General features: G+C 35.3%; 1 protein-coding gene across 1 annotated transcript in view; it reads right to left on the bottom strand.

Annotated features, from left to right (window-relative positions):
* Nucleotides 1–21,551, bottom strand: part of ADGRA3 (adhesion G protein-coupled receptor A3) — a 56,664-nt gene that overhangs the window by 24,154 nt on the left and 10,959 nt on the right. Inside the window, exons 2-8 of the mRNA XM_056348724.1 lie at nt 17,668–17,739; nt 9,667–9,738; nt 8,208–8,279; nt 7,236–7,307; nt 5,485–5,645; nt 4,408–4,621; nt 3,286–3,450 (exon numbers count right to left, since the gene is read on the bottom strand). Of these exons, the coding sequence (XP_056204699.1) occupies nt 3,286–3,450; nt 4,408–4,621; nt 5,485–5,645; nt 7,236–7,307; nt 8,208–8,279; nt 9,667–9,738; nt 17,668–17,739 (828 nt within the window). The remainder of the gene's footprint in view (nt 1–3,285; nt 3,451–4,407; nt 4,622–5,484; nt 5,646–7,235; nt 7,308–8,207; nt 8,280–9,666; nt 9,739–17,667; nt 17,740–21,551) is intronic.

Consider the following 21,551-nt stretch of genomic DNA (forward strand, 5'->3'; position numbering starts at 1 on the left):
TTCTCCCTATTTCCCCTATTTTTTATCCATCTCTTTCCCTTTTGTTATCGTCCTTTTATTCCTACTGCATTTAGTTTTCATTCATCTCCCTACACAACATTTTATCATAATTTACCACGATCCTCTCAAAAGAACATTAGCAATGCCAGACCGTTGTATAGTCTGTGCTATCTTTGTAACAAATTTACATGTCTACAGAACCATTTTACTAATAAAACAAATAAATTATTAGTCTAATGTTTTAGAAAGCTTTCCATTAAACTGAATACAGAATGTGGGCAGTTCAAGACTCCCAAATTTCTACCATAATCGCACATACACAAAAAACCCACAAATGTGCAGTGTCACTTAGCAGTGCGTCATGGGGAACAGTGTGCCTTATCCTCTTTCCTTTCCTCTCCTTGTGCAGGTACGTGCTTCTTTGCAGCCCAGTGGTGGATGAGATAAGGGAAGTGATTCCAGCTGGAACTACACTTCCCTTCTTCCCCATTTTTGTGGATGTTGCCCTGGACCATATTCAGTCATGAACTGTTCCTCCCAATACCTGTATGAGGTAAGCTGATGAGACATTCTCCACTTTCCATGAAGCCAGAGAGGACAAGCCCTCAGCAGGGCTCAAAAGGTGACTAATGACATGAAATTCTCATAATGCAAACAAAAGCTACATAAGTTTGGCTGCACTCTAATTTCTTGTGAACCTAAGCTTGAATATCTTTCACAGTTTAGCCAGCTGCTAGCAGAAGTGCAAATTTGAACTGTATTAACACTCTATTTCATCACCGTTTATAATTAGGTGCTCAAAATTTATCACATATACATGAGAGCAGACAGCTGTGGGGGAAAAGATGGTTCATTTACATTTAAGTACTGCAATTTCATTTCAGGAAAAAAAAAACGCCAGACCATGACATTATAAAAGAATCCTTTCCCTCATACATATTAATTCTGTTTTGAAAGCATTCATTTCTTTAAACCAACCACAACTTTCAGTTTCAATGAGTTTTTATATCATAATTTCATTAACTTACAGGTAGTCTAATATTTTTTTCTTATTACATCTTAGTAATTCTCTAAATTCAGCATGACAATTAAAATTTTAAGATTAATTACACACAGACAGTAAGTTTTCAAAAGGATAATTCTTAATTTAAGAAAGAATTTATCAACTACCATCAAAAAATTATTCAAAACATAACAGTTGAATGATTTACTGCAGCAGACGCATTAGGTTACATTTTAACATGCAAACTGTTATTTTCAATTTAATCATGGATTGTAACATATTCAGTGACATCTGAATATGTCCGAGTAAGACTTAAAATATCTAAATTTTAAAAAAAAGATTCCATGATGAAAACAGTTTTTGCCTAATCTTTATAAACTCATGCTAAATTATTATTACTGAGCCAAAGACACTGAAGATAAACATCTTCCGCTACACTTTGCTATCCCATCTCTGAAGGGATAAAAATCTAGATGCCAGTTTTGAAACAGCTTCCAAGCTAAAATGACTAACCAGTTCCAACTAAAAAAACCAACTATAAAATTAAATTCACCTATGATCATTTACAGCCATCTGCTCAGAACAATTTTCTCACTAGTGAAAGCCTTATTTCCATATGGTCTCAAAGTTGAAAAATTGCTCTTTATTATTACTCTACCTAAACTACAAATGGAAGTCTGTTATAGTAAACTTCCAGACAGTAAACTTTCTGGTAAGCTGAACATTTCCTGAAATCTTGTTTCTTTCTACCGAATTCCAGAGGGGGTAAATCCTATTACACTGAACAGCCACTGAACAGCACAGGTTAATTTAATGGAAAACACTCAGAAATAAGTCTTTACCATCTGTTTTCACATCTATTGGCATATCAAAGAATGATTCACACTTGTATCATAAAAAGATGCGTAAGTGATTTAAATAGGTGTGTTCTTTGACAAATATAGCATGCATCTGTTTGACTTTCTTCACCTTTTACCTTAAACAGGAAGTTCTCATTCTCTAATGTAATGCTCATCCCTGTAGTTGAAACCACCATGGTTTAAAAAGAGGGTATGTACAAAGTTTATTACATAAATTATTCCTTACAATGTGAAAGCGAAGCTCTTCAGTAGTTCCAAATTGCCTCTGTACAGCAAGTGATCTTAACACTATTTCCCTTACTAATAGTTCCTCATACCCAGCTACCTTTCCTCTCAAATTGTCCAACTGATGAACATAAAGAAGATGAACTCAGAACAAATGCTCCCAGCCAGGACTTTACCTGAATTTTTTGCTACAACTGGAGAAGGCCTTCTGCACTTGAAAGCTTGTCTTCTCTCCCTCCAAAAACTATGTCTCAGCAACATGCTTTAACTTACTTTTCATTTCTTAAAATAAAAGATTTATGGTCTTAGATTAGCCATATAGAAAGATGACTTTAAAGAACTCTAACGTACATAGGGAAAGGAAGAAAAGTTTATAAATGTCAGCAAAAGATCAAGCAGATCAACATAGCCAAGCAGCACAAGTGAAAATAAATGAGTGGGAAAAGCAGTTACTACGACATTAAGAAACCCTACAAACCATAGTGATAACATACACTATGACATACACTAATTCTCAGTAGGAGCTACTGCAGGGAGGTACAACACAGAGTAGTTATAAAGGGAATTACCTTACATACATCTATACAGAAGCTATCTGTTACAGCTGGCACCTCCAGGAGTAATGTGTTGTTACAGTGACCAGCAGCAGAAAGATCAGAAGAGGGAAAACAGGTGAAGAGTTAAGAACAAGAGATAAAATACTCTGCAATACTCAACACATTGGAACATCAGAGCTGCCACTACAGTCCCAACAATCATTAAAAGGAAGCACCATTCATATTATTTACTCTGTTACAGGGGAAAAAAACCCCCATATTACTATTTCTTATATAGTGATTTTGTTGTATAGAAGCAGGAGGGTTCTAAAAAAAGAATGATAAAATGGGGGGAAATCCCAACTCTTAACTCACAGATCATCTAGAAGTTTTACTCTATTCCAGTAATTTCATTTATATACTTCAAATATCATGGCTTAACTTTCATCTCTTCCAAAGACATGAGTTAACAGGCTCGAAGTTTAACATTTCATAGTATAGCTGTGTTCCCTTCTTTCAACACATACTAATTTAGAACAGTTAAAAATATATTACACATCATTTACAAATAAACATCCACATAAGGCCTTTAAAGCATAATACCTTAGTTAAAAATAAAATTCAATGGGCTTTTCTCTGAAAAATAACTGAGGTTACCAACCTGAAATCACCTTTATTGTTCACCACCCTCTCTGGAGGGCAGTACTGTGCAGAACTTTCTAACACCACAATGTCTACTGTCCTTGTGTTATTCCCACGTCTGGTTTGTACATGGCAGCCCCAGTTTCCTGTGGAGCCAGCCTGAATGTTTGAGATTGTCAGTGCACTGGGAAGATAAAACAAACAAAACCTGACAGTCCTTCTTGCAATAAAATTTAGATTAACTTTTACCAAAAGATTAATGAAGTACAGAAAGTCAACGGAAGAAACAGCCAACTACATTCAACTGTGAGTGATCTTACAAAACTAGAACTATCTATGAATCAAATTACTGTAATTAAGAGAGAAATAATTTACTAGCCTTCTAGCTCTCGATTTTGACAAGGTAAGAAGGAAAAAGAACACCCATTGGAAAAAAGTTCCTTGACTTCAGAAAGCAGAGGCAAGAAGTCCAAACTCCCCAGGCGTTACCATTGCTCTTCAACACAAAATCTGTATAGTTGTTCCAGAAAGGCTAAACTAAAATAGTTTCCCAAATGCTAATTTGTGATGAAGTTAGAAGGCCTAATTTACTAATACAATTACAGGATATTTAAGCAGTAGATGTTGAATGAGTCAAAAATCTGCTGCAGGCAGTACAGATTATACTTATAGATCTCTGCTGCAGAACTTCAATATTACCATCTGTGGTATGCTCAAAAGGAAGAGGAAAGAATCTATGAGTAGTTCACTTAAATGCCTTGTTTTCATAATTTTAATGTTTCAAGAAAACAAATGTATCCTACCACAAACGTATTTTACATGAACTGCATCGGGTAATCTTTGGGAGATAATTAAAATCCAACTGCAACAGTCTTGGGCAACCTGCTCTAACAAATCCTGTTTTAAGCAGGTAGGTTTCATTAATCAAATCTCTAGAACTCCCTTCTCACACCTGACACTGACCAAACACAGGTGATTTAAGACATGTGTCAAGTTACAGATTACTTCCCTGCTTAGGATGTTTCTGTCTATGTATGTCCACTCAGCAAGGACACTGAGGGCCTTACTGGTTATGGAAATAGTCGTGAAATCAGGGAAGAAAATAAGGAGTGGGAAACACATTTTCTCTTCATGGATTCACCTTGCAATCAGTGAGCAGTTATGGATCATGTTTTTTTCAACAAAAATACCCTGGGACTCATCAGTTTCCACTATCTTTCCATCCTGATACCACAAGACTTGCATGTCTTGATCAATATATGAAGCCATACATTGGAAGGGTAGACTATCTCCTTCAAAGACAACCTGACGCTGAGATGGAGTCATATAGAAAGATGGTAATTCAAGCGGCGGTTCTAGAATTCAAACAAAAGCACAATTAATAGCAAGGATCTGTTACATACATGATTTTCAAAAGAGTACAAAAATATACTATCAGTTACTGGTATCACATCCCTGTAAGCTGCATATTGCAGGATTCATACAAAAACTACATTTAATGCATCAGGTATCGAAAAATAAAAAAAAAAAAAAGAGAATTTGTAACGATGTGTATTCCTTTAATGTAATACATTTCAAAAATATTTTGCTAGCCCACATCCAAAAGAGTGAAAAACACGAACTTGAATAAAAAATATATTTATGCATTTCACTTCACAATTTCTCACTATTAAGATTTCAAAATCACAACTAATTATGTTTTATTATTTTGACAGAGTAACTCTAATACAACAAAGTTGTTAAGCAAGTTGGTCATGGTTTCGTCACAAGAAGACTAATCAGCAACAGTATCACCATGTAGGAGAGTTCAGTCACAAAATGAAGACCTTTTAACTTCAGAAATTTGGGCTTGGAATCATTTGCAAGACTAGCTAGACTTTGGAAACAATTACCAGTTTCTGATTCATCTTGTGAAGTTGAAGTAAAAATCCCTGAAAAACATGGATTAGCAGGAAAAAGGAGTTTATGTCCACAGCATGCTACTGATCCTTAGTTTCTACAGACTGACATCCACAGTCATCAACTTATCATTTCTTTCCAAAAGCAAACACCATTGAATTGCAACTAAAGATCAGCCTTTGAAAAAGAATCACTATTACCACTATCATACAAGTGCTGAATTTCAGGGAAACAAAACAAAGCAAAAAAGTCTGTTCATTAATATTAACAGAATCTGGAATGCATTAGAAAACAAGTGTCAGTTGTGAAGAGTGCTTACCACAGGTTAGAAGCTCCTGCTTAACACCCGTCACTGTCTGCGACTGAAGTGACTTGGGATAGGCACATTTAGTTTCACGTACAGTTATATTTCTTTCTTTTAACCACTGATGCATCCACAGTATGTTGCAATCGCAAAGAAGATAATCAGTCTGAAATTCTCTGCAACACAAACCAGGTATGCAGTGTGACAAAATGCAACACTTGAAGGTATGAAAACTTGACATCAACAGCTACGCAGTGCCCTTCTTTGTCACAGATACACAGACAACAAGCAGTCAAACCCTGAAATACAGTGGAGCTGCCTACCCCTACATACTGGAAGATAATCTAATCCTCTGCAAACTGTGCTCTAAGAACAAAAGTACACGGTCCCCAAGAAAAAGAATCCTCTCCATAAACACACGGAACATCTAATACCCATGCATGAAAAAATTTCTAGTAATTTCTTTCATAGAAGGAATTCGCATAATTTAAGTCAGCAATAACAAGGAAATACTTGAATATGCATCACCATAACTTAAGAACACACCTGACTGCTTCATTTTAGCAATCAAATGCTTTAACAGAAAAATCAATAGAAATATAAAAATAGACTCCCACCCCTTTCTCTTTTCAGACCCACTATTCACACAAATTAAATGATATTTTTATTCTACTTTATACGAAAATCATATAAGGCTTTTCATTGATTCATAAAGTCTTCTCTGTATAATTTAATACTTTCTACTAAAAGACATACCAAATCCCCCCACAGCTGACTGTTGTAAGCTAAACTGAAACAGACCATAAATATTTTATCTGTTTAGAAACAGTTAAAAATGTATCAAAACATATTGCTGTGTTTACACTGTATTTTACCTTTAGTGAAAACATTATTTTTTTTCTTTTTGCAAATATCTAGAGGGTAACACAACATCACAGGCAGAACACTTCAAACACTAAATCAACACTCCTGTGAAACTCCATTTGGTCTTTGTTCACAGGAATTCCTCCAGACACACATTTTTAATAGCAATGGTTATATCCACGTTCTTTTGTCAGATCTGTGATGTTCTTGGATAGCAAACTTCATGTGCACAATTAAAGTATCAGGAATAACGTGAACAACTAAAAGAAGCTGCAGAAGGGAAACAAACGTTTGACTTTATAAACAAGAAATTAACTCAGCATCAAAGCCAGAAGTCAGACCTTTTCAGAAAGTCCCAGTACAGTAAGCCAACTGTCATGACTACCAGGGAAAAATGCAAGCTATTCATCAGCACCGATACTCTTTTTCATTTACTTTCTTCTTTACACAGGATTACAGCTCTTATGCAATTTAAGGAGAGAAAAATACCATGAGGTTGCGATGTACTCACTGATGTGTGTAACAGAACTAATACTGCTCTTCAAGGACTAAGATCTTCCTTAAAAGTCTTTGTTCCCTTTGTTAAAAAAGGTGTAAAGCACTAATCGTTTAATAAAAGTAATAAATTATGCATACAGAATAGAACTTTCTGAAGCCCAGATACCAGTATAGATTTGTTCTCTCGGAACTATGTAACAAATACCAAGCATCTTTTGAAGGAAGTTGTATGAACACTAGATTTCTGTACATACATTTCCCATGTACTTATTCAGACAAAGAAACCATTCTTATGACGTTTAAAAGTAAAAATGCAAAACCATAGTACAAGCAAGCATACATAAAATGTTTTTTAGGAACAAAAATAACTACACAAATTAAGATTAGATACAATAAGTACTTACAGAGACTTCAGCGAACCAAGATGATCAAATGTTCCCCGTGTAAGTGTAGAAAACAGATTTCCAGAAAGATTCCTAAGAAATAAAAGCATTACGTTTTGAACTCATGCTCAAGCAACTGACATTTGCATTATAAAAAAAAGATCCCTTTTCAAGATAACATTATTTTAAAACCTCCAAGATACTATTATGACACTGTGTCATAGTTCACCAGACTAAGAATAATAATCAGGTCTGATAGATCCTATTTACAAGAATCAAGAATTCCAAAATAAAGTATGCCCCATACTTCTGAATGATTTTAAGACTGGGAATAAGGATTGAAAGTAAATACTTTCTTTTGTATTTAAAGCAACAACTAGCACGCGCCGAGCATAAATTTCATTAAGTTTAACATTAACTTTGCTGTTCACAGTGAATTGATGTGTTGATACTAACATCCTAAAAAGAAGCACGTTAGATCTAGCAGAATGTTTTTTTAAAATATTATACATCCCACTTTCCCTGTATCAGTGAAAGCACTGCATAAGCAGCTAATGACCAGGGCAAAGAAACATTCCATAATCTTGTATGTTATTTTCTTAAAGTAAATTACAAACTACAAAACATGCAGGAAAGCTAGCAAAACACAACCACACTGACACTACGGTAGATGGCATAGATATTAAGATTCCATAACTGTAAAATATTTTTCTAGGAAAGATAATTTGTACAGTCCGCTAGTCATCATCCCCCTCACTATACCTTTAAGAACCTGGAAAATCACTACTAAGCAGACAGAGCACTGAGTAGCGTGCGTTTGGCTGCCCCCACTGTCCTTTATTTTTAAGCTTGCTACCAAGTAACAAACCACAATCACAGCCACATTGCATGTTTTTCCAAGTGCATACTTAAAGCACTCCCGTTGAAACAAAGAATGTTAGCTTACATAAAACTAAAACTTAAGTGAAATTATATACAACAAATTATACTTACAATCTAATAAGATTTACAAGTCCTCTAAATATATCTGCATTCAGGCAGCCTATTCTGTTATTAGTTAAGTCTCTATAAATAGGAAAAAGCAAAAATTGGAGTAAATTGGTTTATTACCAAATGATATACAGCCTGCAAACAGAAGTATTTAAACTAAAATTAATGAGTAACAGTTTGCATCATATATACGCTTAGGTTTTTTTCAAGAAACCCAACAAGTACTGCTATAATGGCGTACACACACACACACCACCCTCATTCCATTTCCAAAGCAATAATAGTTTGCCCATACACTGTTAAATGAACCCAGCCTTACCACTAAATCCCCTTAGAAAAGGATTAGCTTACATCACTACAAAGTACATTATTTCGCATTTGTACAGTATATTCATCATATTCGTTACATCGCTCAATTTTTTGTTGTGCCAGACACCCCTATACTAGTGTGTTTATTGTACATAAGTAGGACCACTTCTATATTTATACTTACATAAAGATTTAAATATTATACAATATAGGTATTAAATTGAATTGCCAAAAATCTTAAAGGAATAAAAATTAAGCTTGCAAGTAGTAAAGGTCCAGACTTGGTCCTTCAGCTTTATTTTTAAGGTTTTCAAAAGTTTTGCTTTTCTTTGAAAATTTGGGAAAAAAAATTCAAAAATTACCACCAAAATTTCCTTTTAAGTGAGCCAGATTATCTGACCTGTGACAAATGAACATACTACAAAAATGTAAAGAAAGCTGTATGCTGACTAAAGGCGGGGGGAGGGGGGGGGGCAGGCTGGGTGTGTGTCTGCCTGTCTGTGTGTAGCACTGAAATCACTAAGACCTAAAAGCTTCCCCAGATATTCTGAAAATCTGAAGAGATTTTTCTGAAGAGAGGCCATCATGCTGAGGTCTTGTTTGTCAAATTTCATCTGGGACAGAATTTTTACACCCAAGGCATAAATGCCAAAAAAACATGTTAATGGGAATGTTGGCACAACCTCCAATAAATAAAGCAGCATTAGCAGTGCTGTAACTTCAGTGTAGTATTAATAGCAAGGGACTCTCTGTTCCAGTAAGACCTTTGGGGGAAAAAAAAAAAAAATTGTGAGGAGTTTAACATTTAACAAAACATGACTTCATGGCATCAAAGCCCTGAATGAACATTCATCCAGTGATGTTTCAAGCCACTGCAATACAAAGAGGGAGGAATAATACAACAGACTGTCAGTAAGAACAAGGGAGACTGCCAAGCCACAGGCAGTGGATGTTCTTCAGTCATAAGACTAAAAGCAGACTTTGTGTCATACATAAATACATGTGTGTGTGTGTGTGTATAAATTTAGACAACAAGTATTCAACTTTTAATAATATAATAGCCTTGCTGTCTAAATTTCCAGAAGCTAAGACTAAGTCTACTCTCAGGGTTTTTTTTGTTTATTTAAAATGACTAGCTAGATATACTACTTACAGTCTTTTCAGAGATGAAAGTCCCAGAAAAGCTCCTGGATCTATAGTACTAATAAGGTTGTTCTTAAGGTCCCTGTGGAGAAAAATTAAGACATTTAGCACGAACTACCCTTTAAAACAGATATACATGCATGAAGATAGACTTGCCTCAGCTTGTTTGAAAACTGTCCAAAAGCCCTGTACCACATATGTTAGAGAAAGTAGAAATAGCATCTTAAAATAAGATTTTTCAAATTTTTAAACTAGAAAGAATAGAAACAGCATGTGTATTCCTTTAAATATTCTATCAGTTCCTATCACATGAAAGGGTATAGTCAAAGACACTTTGCCACATTATCCAAATAGATTACAGCTGCTCAAGGTGTAGTATTTGCTCATTACACAGTACAATACTATTTAGGCACAGTGTTTTCCTGTCCTACCAAAAGCAACAAAACAAGACTCTAAAAATACAACAAAGACTCAACACTGAAAGTCTCCACCAACATTAGTACAGAAGCAAAGCCAGAATCCCAAATAATGCTGGTGAAAAAATTCAGAGCACAGGTTTTGAAATCTTAGGTTTCCAGAACAGGAGATTGTAAGGAGAAATGTAAAGTAACTATGGCATTAAACTGCTTTATTAATTGTACAAGTGATAAAGAAGTCTTAACTCCTAACATGAGATGTTTTGCAGATATATCTTAATTTGAAAGGCCACAGAAAGCATCTGGCAGCATCTACACACTTCTGAACAAACTTTATGACTGCATGAATGCTAAAATTATTTCTACCTCCTTATTCATCCCAAATCTTTACTACACTACTATCCGAAACTTCATAGGCAGGCACTTACTACTACAATAAAAATTTTCTCACTCCTTGGCAATATCTGAAAATACTGCATTTGAGAGGAAATTCAGTAATTTCAATTAAAAGCAATGTTTCAGTAAGCAAGAGTAGAAAAAACATCCCTAAGTCTACCACAACTTTAATAATACTGCCTGAAAGAACAGTACACCTACCATCACACAGATATACATGATCAAAAATATGAATTCATCCTGAGATTTTACAATAGCATTTCCTACAGCCAGATGAACTAGTATTGCTGCAATAGTGTCATGGCACATGGATCATGCTTCAATTTAAATACTTGAAATATTGAAAATTAATTTACTGTACTGAAAGGTAAATTTAAAGTAGAACTGTGACACATACACAATTCTCTTATCAGTTTCATTTTCTTGCCCTGTATGGTGGCATGGCAGGGACTGCCAACTACTTCCAAAGCAGTATTCAGAAGCCTGAAGAACTGCAAAGTTTGTAAGCCTCTTTCAGCAGGCTATAAACACAGTACCAAGACCGTGACAAACTAGAGAATACTAAATGTTATTCATCACTTATTTACCATCAGTCTTTGGAACAGGGAAGAAAAATGATATTTACTGTTCGTATTTTAAATTTCAGTTTAAAATCATATAACTCCCACTGAGAATCTCCCTACGGAAAACACTCGGGGAGAACAACCTTGACAACATGCCTTGGAAATCCACTAGTCTAGATTATCAGTGATTTTTAATTTCATTACTTAAATTAAAAGCATACTCCCTGATACAGCTCTTTCTTATATCCACTGCTTCAGTAGAAAGAAAAAAAGAAGTTTTAAAATTAAAAGCAAGCAGTTTATTACTTCCACAACCTGTTTATACATTGTCAGATTAGTTGATAAAAACTGACTAGTCTATTCTTCCTGTAATTTTTTGTTCTTTTCCCTCCCCTTAGTAGGTCTTAATGCTGGTTCCAGAAGGATAATTACACTAGAATTAATAAATTTTTAAAAAGAAATGCCAACAGTTTTCATGTTTTCCTAAAACTCATTCAATGTATATTCTGTATTTTGTAGATAAGACAGCAAAGCATTAATGAACCGCCATACTAAAATAATTCTAAAAAACCACCCTGAATGCCCGAAGTATTAGCATTTGCTCAACCTGCAACTACAACAGTTGGGGTGTCTCTACTTAGGGTTTCCCCCCCTCCCAGTAGCAGTCATTAGTAAGCAGTAGCTATGAATTCATCTACCAAAAAGTATGAGCAGATGAAAACTGAGAGATATTTAAAGATCTCAAAATTAACACAGCGCTGACATGTCTGGCAGCTCTTCAGAAACAGTAAAAGATGTTGATATACAGGCTGGTGCAACTGCCAGGACTCCAGGATCTAAGACAGTTTCTCGAAGAAGAAATTACACTTGGTTAAACCAACGGACTGGTAGGATTCTCACATATAAGGGAGGTGGGAGAGACAATCTCATTAGAAAGTTGTGTTTGGCTTTAAGGTTTTTGTTGTTTTTAACACTTACAAATATATTTATACCAACTATTGAGTTTTAGAAACAGGAAATTAATTATCCCAGCCACTGATTTTAATAAATTTTCTTTGGCAAAGCTCAACCAACAGGATATAGTTATACATATTTATTTGTCCAAATCAAAGAAAATCTGTCCAAAACATCCATTAGAAGATGGTTTCAGTTAGGGTAATATTACAACTTCCCCAAGCTCTAGCTCATTAGTACATCTTACACTAACTATATCTTTCATCTAGCAAGTAAAAATACTGCTACCAAAAAACCCCCAGAACAACCAAAAACTAAAAACCTCCACAAAAACCAAAACACAAGCCAGACAGTAGAGCAATCTTAGACTGAGAACCTATTAAAAAAAAATACATCAATTTTCTCTTAAATGTTAAGTAACACTGCAGATGAGAATGCCTCTGATTTATCAGGTAAGGTAACTAACTTGAGATTTGGGTAGCAGGTTTTAAAACATCTGTTGAGGTCACATGCAACTTCTCGCTCAAAGCACAACTGAATCACATTAACTGCCCTGCTGTTATGTCCAGTTCTAAAAACCTCAAAGGATGCAGGTTTCACCATATCATCACCCAACTCTTGAAGTATTTAACCACTCTCATTATGAGGAAATCTTACATTCAATTGGAACAGCGCTTTTTCAAATCCATTATTAAGTGAGCAAATAGCAACTTAGAACAAGCAAAAGTATTTTTAAGAGCCTGACAACCACATCTAATGTTATCTTGTTAAAGAAAAATATCTTAATGAAAGAATACTCAAATGTAATTATAGTTTGCCATGTAAAAAATGAAATCCTTTCATTTCATTAGAGTTTATAATGGAATGTTTCAGTGGCCAGTTGTCTACGACTTAAAAGTGCACATATACATACTTAAAAATTACTTATATATGAATACATATTACTTGTAATTTAATGCTTTCTGTCTCAGCACGGTGAAGATAGTCTTAAATATTACTAAAGCATCCTGCTGGCACAAACAATGCATATAAATACACTGACATGTATACATTATTTAGCTCTCTCAATGAACATTGGATAAACTTACTTTCTTCCTGTACAGAACTTGAAAATGAAGGTCAGAAAACAAACAGATTAAACACCATGGACTCTTACTATATGAAATGCCTTTTCAAAAAGGAAATACAGGAAGAAGACAAAGTAAGAAATTAGAAAAAACATCACAAAGTCAGCTGATCCCTCCCACAGTTCTATGGGCTGTAGATTTCATGCAGGTAGATCCAACAAATATTTATGACTGATTAAACAATTTTTGTGTTTCCTCATCATCCATTGTGTATGATTTAAATTCTACCCCATACGTACATAGGCTTTCTCCCTAAAACACAGCAGGCTGTATTTATTTGGAATTTTCACCATCAATGTACCAAATATTTAGGGTACCACCAAAACCGTTGATAACTGATAGCCCAACACTTTATTGCATGTGGGTCTCAGATGTAGAATTATGCTTTCAGGTCACCATATTCAAATTGCATTGAGGATAAAGTGCTGCTGGAGCTGTTTCACCAGGTTCAAGTAACTCTCTCTAGGAAAGAAAAACTGACTCAAGTCTACCACTGATTTTGATATTAGAGTAACAGAAGAATAGAAAGCAACTGGAGTGTCCAGGTTCATAAGGAACCACAAAAGAGGAGACAATAGATAGTTCTGCGGGTTGGACGTTTTTCAAATGTAAATTAAAAAGTCACTGCAAAAAGAGATGATTTTTTTTTCTTACATACACTTTTGACTTCCCCTTGTATCTAAAAAAAATCAACAGTAACTTGGATCACTTTGCTGTTTTGCTTACCCCGTAACATCACCTGTGACATGCACTGATGAACAATTCAAAATTTCTTGAAGATGTAATAAAAAAAAAAAATGCTTGAGACATTTCTGCAAAGTAAACAAAAGCTAGAACCTATACCAGAAAACCTGTTTCCTTAAAATAATTTCTATAATTCAAACAGTTCAGAATACTCCAGAGCATTCAATTTCACAGCACAGATTTTTCAGCAGACTAGAAGCACATTTCCTTCCCCTCATCACTCATCTTTCAGAAATTACCTGAGAAGCACGTGAGGATGGAGAAAGTATTTTGTTAGCCTAACACACTGTCTTCTCCTGAAAGAGCCACAGCTAACGAAGAGATAGAGGTTCCAGAACCAAAACCAGAATTAAAGTTAGAGCAGAAAACAAGTTCCTGAATATTCATAATACTGTTTCGCTGCTCAGTAATATTCCCACAAAAAATCCTGATACTTTCCAATCACTTTTAAAGACTTTCATAAAAGTTCAGGTGCATCACTAGGAGAACTCAGGCCTATCTTATCACATGCTCTGCTGCACTATCACAACAAGAATTAAAATGAGAAATTTTTATTGTCCTAAAAAGTATTAAATGCTCCTATTTTTAAGGCATCCATATATCTGTAGATTGGTGCTATAAAAACAGGAGGAAAAAAAAAAGAAAATGACTACAAATAACACTCACTTCACACTGCACATTTCCCCTTTTAAAAGGTATATTAGTATATCCTAAAAACACATTGATAAACCCTTGCCATTATTTACTGCTCAATTAATATAAAATCCTTGGTTTGCTATCTAAATATGTTACTGAATTCCACGTCTGTCTCTTCCTCCTTTCTCCCTCATGTACAACGAAAACTATTACTTAACAAATACATAAACTTCCTTATACTTGCCAAAAACAACAGGCAGAATTAGCTGGCTTCCAGATGGAAGACAGCAGTTTGCTTCTAAGTTGGTGGACTTTGACTAATGATATATAAAGTCAAGCATCTACTAGATGAAATTCTCTGTCACAAATCAGTTGTGCAAGTTACTTCAACATTTAAACTGCAATGAAACACTCAACAAAACATAGCATTAACGAAGTCAGTGGAGATTAAATATTTAACATCTTTTTGTGCACACACTTTAATTACCACTTACAGCAGTTAAAATCTTTGACCTGCTTACTGTTACTCAGCTGTTATTTGCATGATTTTTTTCCTGTAAGAGTAGGTGTAGACATAGCATAGTCATTTTCTACTGTAATTAACAAAGTTTCACCCACCAGTAAAACAAAACCCTTCTTTTAGTAATCTTATCACACTGTTTACAAAATAACACATCACCAAATTCTACATTTTCATAAATTAACATACATGCACAAAATTATTAACGAATAGATTTGAAATTCCCACTTGGGGCCAGCATTTTTAATGTACTTCCCCACAGTTTTGGGGGACACAAGCAATAAATAAAACAATCTCTCCCTTTCAATAGTAACCATGAAGAACTGTCAGGTGGGGATGAGGTCAAGAGATAACAAATTTGAGCAAACCAATAACCTTAAGGGCAACAATTTGCAGCTGCAGATACCATATACCCAAGTTTATCTGAAGAACTAATAAAATAACAGAAACCATTTAAAACTGTGTAAATTTTCACTAAGTTGTCCAAGAACTAAACAGAAGAAAACAAGTTTAGTGTGTTAACAGATGAATTATGAAATTGTGAATTCAAAATATGAATTGAAATGCAATTAAAACCAATTATTACTCAGGTACCTGTTCCTTACATATTACTTGAATTATTCTTTTTCAAGGCTTTGGTTAAATATATCTATATATCTAAACTCTATCTGAAAACGATTAAGGAGAAACAGCAAAAGTATTCGCTATGAAGTATAACATTACAAGAAATGAACAAACAAGCATTAAACACATACAGAATCTCTCCCCTATTACTGCAAGCAGTAACATTGTGAGGCTACTGTCCAAATTAACTATTTAAATGCTGATTGAATTTATTTCTTTTATCTCCATTTAATCTCTTAAATTAGAAGTGGGGAAAAGAGCCTATCTACAAAGAAAACATAAGTAAACAAGGGGAAGCATGAGTAGTACAACAAAATAAAAATAAAGAACTGTCAAAAAATTGCAGTTTTAAAGGCATGTAAGTTACCACAGTCAACATTAAGGAATATAATTTGAAACTATTGAACATAATGTTAGGCGTTCAAAACGGTTACCATGGATTTCAATTTTTTTTCCTTTTACTATCGACTATTCGTTTCAGTTTGAAAAATTAATTATAAGAGCAGCTTCTGTCCAGGGTCACAAGAGCATCTGAAGCAGAAAAGTTTCCTTTTGCTGTGGTTAAATAGATGTCTTTAAATAAATCTTGCACACACACACACACACAAAAGATGGCCATTAATGACTAGTATATCATGCTAGTTAACCCTTCCTTTATGATGAAAACACCTGGCCATTAATAATCATTTGCCGACGTATTAAATTCTACACCAGCAGACATAAAGGATGTTATCTCATTCAGAAGAGACCACCATACCATATAAAATACTGCTATCCCAGATCACTTTAAATGCTGAAAACATGATGCCTGCCTTACTTTCTTTTCCCTTTTCATGAAAGGAGACATTAAAATAACCTAAAAAAATCCTTACAAATGACAGGAGTTAAACGGAAGAAGTTGGGTTCTTGTGATTTTAAAGAAAATTAAGATTTGGATTCATAGAGCAAATGTAAATTATCATCTCAAACTAAACAGTTTCAAGTATTTCCTGCCTGAAAATTGTAATCAGTTACAACAAATAACTGTCAGTAAATGCCTTTATTACCTAAACAAGGATGCCAAAATAATGTGTAATGATCTAGAATGCCATCACTGATGATAACCTTGCTTCTTTGGCACAATCACTTATTTCTACAATAAGGCTCATCTGCCAATGCAGAAGACTAATCTTTCTTCTGGCATGTAGGGGACAGAATGGTCAAAGTGTTTGAATTGTTTTAGGCCAGGTGACCAGGACTAAAGTTTTAGAAGAATGACATATTCTTAACCCCCTGAAGCTGTAAGTCGTTTAGAACTCTTCCTAGATGTTGTGAGATGATTATGAAACTGGCTACTTTCCCAGTCAAATGGCCTAAAAAAAGTCTTATCTCTAGAGTTTCTGCTTGCTCCCAAGGTAGATCAACCTGCCAATCCTGACCTTCTACCAGCTGGGAAAAAGCTGACTAACAGAAGCTACAATGTTGCTTCTTATCCATACATGATATATCATCTGAAAGGGAAAGCAAAAACAGGAAGCCAAAGATGTCCAAGTAGTTACGCCCAGACTCACTCCCATTTCCCACCCCACCCCCCACCCCCAACCCCATTCGGTACAAGCCACAGTTGCGAACTAAGCAGCAAGACTGTTAAAATACGTATCAATAACAAACTTACAATTAATGTTGCCTCTTTTAGAAGCTCTAATACATCTGCTTCCCCTACAAATATACTTCGCAATTGTTTGAGACAAAGGGTTTGACACTGCATAACAAATGAAAGAATTCTTTAAAACGTAAGTATACATATTATGAGACCAACAACAAAGCAAATCAACACAGCAATCAACTGAATCTGGCATGCCACTGAAACTGCCTTTATGCTCTTACATGACATTCATATTCATCAAGAGAACACTTAACTATGTTAACTCTTCAATCGCAAAAGATATGTTAAAAGCCACATCTCTTAAGACTTTTTTTCAGAATTATTATTCAAATGCAAACAGTATATCAACTTTTAAAGTGAAAATACCTTTTTTACCAAGCACTTACAATCTTTCAAGAAGGTGTAATCCAGAGAAGGAACCATTCTTCAACTCTGTTATTTTATTGTTACTCAGAATCCTGTAAATAAAAAGAGACAAGAACAATGTATTATAAGTTTGGTAACAAAATTTGCTGTAGCTTGTACTCGTGATGTAAATCTTCTCTTTAATAGCCTTTATATCAAACTACAATCCCTAACTCTGAGTGAGGTGTACATAACAGCACTACTTAATATTATGAAGGAGAAAGACTATTTTCTATGGTATGTGCCCTACCTATCATGCAAGCTTACATAATTAACATATGAAAGAAAGCACATGCATACAGGATTACCATAATAAAACACCAGAACCGGCATAATAGAAAATAAAGTATTAAACCACCAATCTACACATTCAACATTCTGTTCTTCCATACCCACTTTGGTTTTCAAAACCACAGAGCATATCACCGCTTCCCATTCCCTCTGCTGCCACCCGCAGCCACCCACACATACTCGTTTCTCCCATGTACTGCTGCCTTTCCCAGCCACCCTTCACACACCTTCTCCTCAATACAGTCTTTTTAAAACATCTGCAAATAAGCTCAGCAAGCACTCCTTTACTTCTGTCTCTCCCTTCTTCTCTTAAAGGACTACACATACACAAATCCCCTCTTCCACATGAATAACTGGATCAGGCCCATCTAGCCAAGCACCCTATTCTTCAATCACAGCTGTCTGCAGATGCAAATTATTCTCAAATCCTTACTGAGAAGAACCTGCTTTCTACACAGCTACATATTTCTGTCACAAAAAAAAAGCCTCTTTTCCTTTTGAATCATGTAAAATTTTGGCATCCACAACGCTTCTTACAAAGGGTTTCGCAGCACAAACTTCTGTTCCATAAAGAACACCTCATCTCATTTGTTCTGAACACAGCTCCTGCTAGTTTCATTTGATGCTCCCCACTTCTTACATGGGAACAAGCAGTGATCAGTCCCCACCTACCCTCTCTTTACCACACGTAATTATGTAGAAACCTAGATGGTCTCTTGCCAGATGGAAGATTCATATTTTACTTAATTACTCTTCATACCAAAGTCATTTTGTGCCACCTGAACCACTTCTGAGCTCTTTTCAGCTTCATTACACTCAAAAAATTCTGAGATAAGACCACCGGAACTGAAGCAGTATTCAACACACAGACAAGTTAGTGGGATAATGACATTCTGTTTTGTTTCCTACTGCTTTCCTAGCAATTACTAGCATCTGATCTGCCTTTACCACCTGTACTAAGAATTGAGAAGATTTCTGGTCAGCTCAGTTCCCATCATCTTATGAACGAAGACGGAATAGTCATCATCCCCAGTACAACTTTCATTTTCCAACAGTGTGCTGCCTCTGGTAGTTTACTGCCCAATTATTAGATTCATAAACTTCTTCCAAAATTCTGGAACTTACCATCACCCTTATTACACTAAGCAACTCACCAAACTGTCAACCCCCTACTTACACTGTTTTACACGTCACTAAAAAATATATTGTACATTTCAGCTCTCTAACACTCCACTCCACTGAAAAGGCTAACCACTTACTTCCACATCCTCCAGCAAGTTAGCTGTTGATACAACAGTCTTCCATTTTAGGCTGACATACTATTTTCAACAAGTGCCTTTGGGAAGGGACTGAGGGATGCCTTTTAGAAAAAACACCTATGTCTCATTATATCAACTGGATCATCCTTGTAAATATTTTGCTGATACTGAAGAATTCCAGAAGTTTGTCAGGAAGAGCTTCCCATTACAGAGGAATTAAATTTTCCAGAGTACATATCGATCTCTCTCTCTCCAGGTATCCAATATATTTATTACCAATTCTATTGAGCTGTTCAACACAAGCATCAGACCTGGAACCATGCCACTTCCCTAAACTCCTGATATAGTTATAACGATCAGCATTTGCTATCCCTCCAGTCCTTAAAAAAACAGTTCACTCTAAGCAAAACTTCAGACACTCATAATTTGACTTTTTCATTCCGGAGTTCTTCAAAAAGCTCTCACGTGCACATAATCTTGTCCTGGAAATTTATCCACTGCCAGATTGCTCCGCAATTTCTGCTGCACTCAGTTCAATTTCAGACAGGTTCTTTATCAAATGCATCCTGCAGATCCAACAAGTCCATGCACTTCTTCACTTACACCAATTACATCTTCAGGCTGGATAACAACTTCTGCACTTATAACTGCCACTAGATTTCTTTCCAGTCTACTACATCTTCCAGATATTCTTTACAATAGCCATAAACCAAACACAAACACGCGCACCCTCCTCTTTCCTCCAATGCTTAAAGTTTATTATCTAATAACAAGGATTATTACTTCAAAACACATCATGAGTAAGATAAAACTAAAATACAGGAATATCAATCTATGAAAACAGCATCATTTTGACACAACCATATTATGCTAAGCAGTTTTCTTCTTCAGGTTTCTCAAAGACTGCCTCAAGCCTCTGTGGTTTAGACAAACACCAGGCAGGCAACTTTTTGTCTTGAAGCTTTGGGTTTGAGAGTCAGTCTCTCTCTCACTCTCACATACACAGAATCAAGACAGCTGAAAAAGTTATTTGAAACTCTTTCCACTTCCAATTTGACAGACAGAAGGTCTGAAAATTCTTGAAGTTAAGATTAAATCATTCACCCAAGATAGGAGTTGTGATGCTAAAAGAAGGAGATCCTATTCCTTCCCCTCTCCTTACAGTCATACCACGTATTTCTGCAGCTTATCTCATGTCATCCCTGGTCCCCACTGCTCCACGTGCAACAAACATTAACCTACACATTTACCCAAGACATTTTCCAAAAGATTAAATGTCAACTGCAAAAGTTTGATCAACATAGTGTGCTACACAGTCAGCTAATCCCAGATGAAGGCTGATCACAGCAACGGTGGAAAGGATAAGAATACTTAAAAGTATAGTGACAATTTGCTGTTGCATGTGCCTATAATGCCTGTAACATCTACTAGAGTGTCAGCTAAGAAAATTTGCTCTTGTGAAAAGAGCTCTAGAATCAAATACATCAAGCTGCTTTACAGGAAGGAAAGAAGGAAAACTGCCCCTTGGCTGCAGCTGTAATAACTAGATGACCAAACAAATTAAACAGTATTTTAAAAAAAACATGTACAAATCAGGGAAGCCCAAGTACAGTTCAGAAATCTACATGCATTTAAAGGAATCTTTGCATTAAGGAAGGCCCAACATGTAACAGAAAACCAGAATACACATTTGCAAGACTGCAAGTTTAGTGAAGAAAAATAATCATCATCATCTACAAGTTGGAATGCCTGCAAAACTAGTAAAATTTAACTTGAAGCATTAAAATCACACATCCTGAAGTCTTTGAAACTGTTTTCACATCTACTCAAAAAGGTTTCAACCTAAATAGTATTATTTGTAGAGACTCATTTTGCAAACCAAATCTGTTCAGAGCAAAGCACCCCTTTATTTCAGAATCCTTCCTGGTTTCAGATATGTACACAGGAAGGAAAATAATAATACACAAAGAGATTAATGAAGGCGCTTATAAAAAAAACCTCAAATAGTTAATGCAAACCGAACATAAGGCATAACAGCAGCAGCAAGAAAAAACAGACCAATTTCAGACTTAAATAGGAAGAAAAAAAATATTAGGTTCAGATAACATCCAGGTCAACACAAGCAAGCAAGCAAACTACAATCTTTGGTAGCACAGAAATAATTTGTATTTTAGTTATAACTGACTTGATCTTAAGATTTATTGATTTTTACGTGTACTTTTTCCAGGAAATGTAGCTATTCAAAATGGAACAGAAACCACTTCAAAAGTAGCTATAACTGACTGAACTAAATTTAAACTAAATAAAAACTATAG

The sequence above is a fragment of the Falco biarmicus genome, chromosome 1, assembly GCF_023638135.1.
Source record: "Falco biarmicus isolate bFalBia1 chromosome 1, bFalBia1.pri, whole genome shotgun sequence".
In the NCBI taxonomy this organism is placed as follows: domain Eukaryota; kingdom Metazoa; phylum Chordata; class Aves; order Falconiformes; family Falconidae; genus Falco; species Falco biarmicus.